General features: G+C 55.9%; 1 protein-coding gene across 4 annotated transcripts in view; it reads left to right on the plus strand.

Moving 5' to 3' along the window:
* The window catches only part of KLHL26 (kelch like family member 26), a 28,817-nt gene extending 23,530 nt beyond the window's left edge, over positions 1-5,287 (plus strand). For 3 of the 4 annotated variants that reach the window (XM_070416467.1, XM_070416469.1, XM_070416470.1), the window contains one exon: positions 1,091-3,565. In XM_070416467.1, coding sequence (XP_070272568.1) covers positions 1,091-2,672 — 1,582 coding nt within the window. In that variant the 3' untranslated portion in view covers positions 2,673-3,565. Of the gene's footprint in view, positions 1-1,090; positions 3,566-4,524 lie in introns of those variants that run through there. The other variant, XR_011471582.1, reaches the window with a different exon arrangement.
* Positions 5,288-6,067: the final 780 nt, after the last annotated feature.

Below are 6,067 nucleotides of genomic sequence, written 5' to 3' on the forward strand. Positions count from 1 at the left end.
CAGCATTAAGCTCAGCTGTTCCTACTCTGGGGCCTAAGCCTGGCCCATACTAGCGTAGTGACTGGGTGACAAGCATTTATTAGGCAAATGGCCAACGGAAGTTCCCTTCCATCAGTCACCCCTTATGATGTTTACGATGTATGTTGATGGCAGTCACAATTATGATGAAAGGCCAGCTCACCCTCTGAGAGGATCCTCTTATGCATCATCTTTTAGAACCTGCCACGAACTTCTAGCAGGCACTGGGATTCTTAGCCCTCTTCCTGCAGAGGCCCCTCCCAAAGGCTGTGTGGGGGGGGGAGGGGGTTGAGACCCAGGTCCTGTGTCTCAGGTCCTGTGCCCCAGAGCAGGACAGCCCAGCTGACAGACTTGGGGCCATTCACGAGGGGCGGGGGGTGTCTTACAGCAGGCTGAGACTCCTGTGGGTCATTTTTAGGGGCTCCCCTAACTACCCGGGCCTTTCTCTGGACATATCAGTGACCCTAGTAGGGGCCCCCAATAGGCACTCCAACCTGGGACCCTTATTCCTCCCTATCCATGTGTGATAGCAGCTGAGACTCAGGCAGGGGAAGGTGGAGCCACCTGTTCAGGTGAGTGTGCTGGGGAGGTACTGGACTCTGTGAACCATGATCTGTATTCCCTTGGAGTCCCCGCTATATTTCCTGAGCTCACTGAGGAACTGGTCTTCATGCCTGGGCACTGATATGGGGTTGGAGACTTTTCCCCAGAGCCAAAGCTAAGGTTTGGTCTCCTTCTGCACAGCCACATCGCCATGCCATGAGCGGGGTAAAGGGAGAGGGAGGGAGGGAGTTGGCCCCCGGCCTCAGAACCAGCCTACCCCAGTGCAGCATACATCTGGGTGAGGTTGGGTGGGGCCCCATGGGAGAGGCCAAGAGTGCTCTTGGGAGGAAGATGCATAACTTGGGATGGATTGAAAAACCTTTTATTTTTTGCATGTTTTTAATGCATACCTGGCCTGCTTTACCCTGGTGGGCAAAGCCCTGCTGGCAGTGTCTCAGGGCCAGGCCATCCCAGTGGCCACAATGTCTATTGGTGCCCTGAACCCACATGCTGTGTTTCTGACCCTCAGGGCCATGTTCACAGGCGGCATGAGGGAGGCCAGCCAGGACATCATTGAACTGAAGGGCTTGTCAGCGCGTGGCCTGCGGCACATCATTGACTTTGCCTACAGTGCCGAGGTGACGCTGGACCTGGACTGTGTGCAGGATGTGCTGGGCGCAGCTGTGTTCCTACAGATGCTGCCAGTGGTGGAGCTGTGTGAGGAGTTCCTCAAGGCTGCCATGAGCGTGGAGACCTGCCTGCACATCGGTCACATGGCCACCACCTTCAGCCTGGCCTCACTCAAAGAGTCAGTGGATGCCTTCACCTTCCGGCATTTCCTGCAGATCGCTGCGGAAGATGATTTCCTGCAGCTGCCACTGGAGCGCCTCGTCTTCTTCCTGCAGAGCAACCGCCTACAGAGCTGTGCCGAGATCGACCTGTTCCGAGCTGCTGTCCGCTGGCTGCAGCATGACCCTGCCCGGCGGCCACGCGCCAGCCATGTGCTCTGCCATATCCGTTTCCCACTCATGCACTCGTCTGACTTGGTGGATAGTGTGCAGACGCTGGACCTCATGGTGGAGGACGTGCTCTGCCGCCAGTACCTGCTAGAGGCCTTCAACTACCAGGTGCTGCCTTTTCGGCAGCACGAGATGCAGTCCCCGCGCACGATTGTGCGCTCTGATGTGCCCTCGCTGGTGGCCTTTGGTGGCACACCCTATACTGACAGTGACCATGCTGTCAGTAGCAAAGTGTACCACCTGCCTGAGCCAGGAGCCTGTCACTTCCGCGAGCTCACAGAGATGGAGGTGGGCTGCAGCCACACATGCGTGGCTGTGCTGGACAACTTCGTGTATGTGGCCGGGGGCCAGCACCTGCAGTATCGCAGTGGTGAGGGTGCAGTGGATGCCTGCTACCGCTACGACCCTCACCTGAACCGATGGCTGCGCTTGCAGGCCATGCAGGAGAGCCGCATCCAGTTCCAGCTGAATGTGCTGTGCGGCATGGTCTATGCCACGGGCGGCCGCAACCGGGCCGGCAGTCTGGCCTCCGTTGAAAGATACTGCCCGCGGCGCAACGAGTGGGGCTATGCCTGCTCGTTGAAGCGCCGCACCTGGGGCCACGCAGGTGCCTCGGCCGGGGGTCGCCTTTACATTTCAGGTGGCTATGGCATCTCCGTGGAGGACAAGAAGGCGCTGCACTGCTATGACCCGGCAGTCGACCAGTGGGAGTTCAAGGCACCCATGAGCGAACCCCGTGTGTTGCATGCCATGGTGGGTGCTGGCGGCCGCATTTACGCCCTGGGTGGCCGCATGGACCATATGGACCGCTGCTTTGATGTGCTAGCTGTAGAGTACTATGTACCAGAAACAGACCAGTGGACCAGCGTGAGCCCCATGAGGGCCGGCCAGTCAGAGGCTGGCTGCTGCCTGCTGGACAGAAAAATTTATGTTGTTGGGGGCTATAACTGGCGCCTCAACAATGTGACAGGCATCGTGCAGGTATACAACACCGAGACAGACGAATGGGAACGCGACCTGCACTTCCCTGAGTCTTTTGCAGGCATTGCCTGTGCCCCAGTCCTGCTGCCCCGGGCCGGAAGCAGGAGGTAGCTCCCGGGATGCCCCCCCACCCACACACCCATGACCTGGCTGCATGCTGTTCTTGCCAGGGGTTTGGTGAGCACGTGCCCTATAGAGAACCTTGGGCCCCCTCCCTGTGGGCTGGCTGTATAGTCCCGTTGTGTTGATAAGCCTCCTTCCTAGGGTCCTTCCTTCCCAAAGCAGATCTTGGCTCTCTGCCTGCCCAGGGAGCCTGCCAGTGAGGAGGCCAATGTGTTGTGGCAGAAAACTTGAGCCTGAGGCAGTTTCCTCGTCTGCACAGGGTTGGAATAAGGGGTCTCTTTGGGGTATTATTGTGCCCCACTTCTCCCATCCCTCAGTCCAGCAGTCTCAGATGTTCAAATGCAGGCTCATTAGTGTCAATCCAAATTCATAGTATGCCACTCTCCCCATCCCAAGTTTCTTGCACATGTGTATTTTGTTTGCTTGTTTTTGTTAATCCTCACCCAAGGATATTTTTTCCATTGATTTTTAGAGAGAGTGGAAGGGAGGGAGGGAGGGAGGAGGAGAGAGGGAAAGAGAGAGAGAGAGAGAGATAAGAGAGAGAGGGAGAAACATCAATGTGAGAGAGACACATTGATTGGTTGTCTCCTGCATGCACCCCAACCAGGGCTAGGGATCGAACCTGCAATGCAGGTATGTGCCCTTAACCGGGAACTGAACCCACAACCTCTTGGTGCATGGGCTGATGCTCTAACCACTGAGCAATTCTGGCCAAGGCACACACATGTATTTTTATTTTATTTTTAAAATATATTTTATTGATTTTTTACAGAGAGGAAGGGAGTGGGATAGAGAGTTAGAAACATCGATGAGAGCCGAAACCGGTTTGGCTCAGTGGATGGAGCGTCAGCCTGCGGACTGAAGGGTCCCAGGTTCGATTCCAGTCAAGGGCATGTACCTGGGTTGCGGGCACATCCCCAGTAGGAGATGTGCAGGAGGCAGCTGGTCAATGTTTCTCTCTCATCGATGTTTCTAGCTCTCTGTCTCTCTCCCTTCCTCTCTATAAAAAAATAAATAAAATATATTTAAAAAAAAAAAAGAAACATCGATGAGAGAGAAGCATCAATCAGCTGCCTCCTGCACACCCCCTACTGGGGATGTGCCTGCAACCAAGGTACATGCCCTTGATCAGAATCGAACCTGGGACCCTTTAGTCCCCAGGCCGACGCTCTATCCAGTGAGCCAAACTGGCTAGGGCCACACATGTATTTTTAAACTAGAGGCCCAGTGCAGGAAGGGAGGTGTCCCTCAGCCCAACCTGTGCCCTCTCGCAATCAGGGACCCCTCTGGTAGAGTCCCTCGGCCTGCTCGGCTATCAGGGCCTATTGGGGCTTTCCTTCCCCGGCTGCCAGCAGCTGACCCTGCCCCCGCCGCTGCCACTACTTGCCATCTGTGTAGCACTGCCCCCCCACACCTCCCGTCACCAGTTGCCTCCCTCTGCGGGCTACAGGCGTGGGGTGCGATCACTTGGCTGGCCTGGGCCTCCCTTTTTGGGGTGATCAATCATGGGGCTCTGTGATTGATGGCTGTGCAGAGGGAGGCCCCACCCACCCACCTGGGACTCCGTCTGTGGCCACCGGCTGGCTGGCCCGGTAGCCTGGGCCTCCCTCTTTGGGGCGATTGTGGAGGCTCCCACCTCCCTCCATCAATTGCCCCGCCGGCTGGTGGCCTGGGCCTCCTTCTGCGGGGTGATCGTGGGGCGATGGCGGGGACATTGCACCCGCTTTGGCTGGCCTGGCGCCAGTGCATGTCCTAGCGTGGTCGTCCAGAAGGTCGCCCAGACTGTCGTTCTGCTGTTGGTCGTTCGGTCGATTTGCATATTACGTGTTTATTATTATAGATAACTGTACCCCACTTCTCTGGAGCTGGAGGGGCTCAGAAGCACCCAACTTGGATTGATGACCAGAGGACAGTTCTGTCTCCCCAATAAGCCCAAGCTGCTGAATGGGAGAGGGCCGCACAGGAGGTTGAGCATTTGTTCCTATTCCTGTCCTTGGTCTGAGCACCTCGGGGTGTTTGCTCATTTGATTTCAGGAGGAGAGACCACAGCCACTTCCAGAGATGGTCCTCATGGATGTCGGGCCTCCACTGGGCACTGGGCCACCTGGGGGGCCCTGAGGAGAACTGGGCTGATATGTCCCTGTCCCACGGATGAAGAAGGATGCTGCTTTAGAATCCCAGTGCATCTGCACTCCACGGGTCTGTTCAGGACTTTCATTTCATCTACTCTCCAGCCCTGCACTCCCTCTTTGTCCTGTGTTCAGGGTGAAGTGCCACCTGGCCCAAGGCTGCCAGCTGGGGAGTCAGTAGGCAGGAGCCTCTCTCTTCAAGGGCTTCATGGCATCTCCAGCCACATTTGTTTTGGTCTCTAAATCTTTTTATTGTTGTTCCATTTTGCTTTTTTTTTTTAAGAGGCCAGCACCGCTGCCTTATAAATGGGATTTATACCCTTGGGGCAACTTAAAGTGTCTCTTCTGCTGCTAACAGACGATTGATGTCATGTTTCTGTGACCCACTCGCTGTGTAAAGAATTAACCTCATACCTTAGCAGACGTCGTCTCCTAATATTTTCCTTGTATTTAATAAAAATGTTATGGTGAAAAGATGGAGCAGGCCCCGTGCCGAGTTTGTGGAGCCTGATAGGTCACAGATTCCTCCTGTCCTCTGTGCATTTGGGGCCCCCTCTCCCACCTCACCCTTTCCCATCCTTGCAGAAGAGCTGGAAAAGGTCCAGTCTTTAGCTCAGGGATGTGATTGAGGGCAGCAGGAAGTGGGGCCGGTTCTTCTACTGGATGCTGGGAAGACAGAGGGCAAACTTCGTGGCCTCTGGCAACTCTCCAGGCTGTTCTATGTGCCTGGTGGTCTGGCCCCCTGCCACCAACCAGCATTCAGCCCTAACAGGTTCTGTCTCCATCTGCTCAGTTCTGGGGTGCAAGATCGGGCGGCTGTGGAGCCCCTCTCCCAGAGGCTGCAATGCAGAGGAGAAAGGGCAGGCCTAAAGGAAGCATGAAGTCATTATGCTCCCATAGGGGCCAAGAGCTCCACAAGCTGCCCCAGTACTTGGTTTTGTGACAGCCTCACTGTGAATGGGGCTGTACTTTGGTAGAGACTGCTTGCTTGTTCACGTCCAGCCTTCTGAGAGGGGAGCCTCCAGGTCACCCTCAAAACATACCACGGCCTGGTGCTCCCGTCCAGCAGCCACGGGCCCCCAGGGTGAGGCTGAGTTGGGAGGCAGTGCTGAAATAGGAACTTGTTGGGAACCAGGAAGGAGCCCATGCTTTCAGGGGCATTGAAAGGAAAGCAGGGTCCTTGGGGACTAACCAGAACATTTTGGCCTCTTCTCACCTCCCTAACCTGAGCTCCCCCAAAAGAACCCTTTTCTG

Source organism: Myotis yumanensis, unplaced genomic scaffold (genome assembly GCF_028538775.1).
Source record: "Myotis yumanensis isolate MYYU_CA2020_CCGP unplaced genomic scaffold, mMyoYum1.0.hap1 SCAF_5, whole genome shotgun sequence".
NCBI classification, from domain to species: Eukaryota; Metazoa; Chordata; class Mammalia; order Chiroptera; family Vespertilionidae; genus Myotis; species Myotis yumanensis.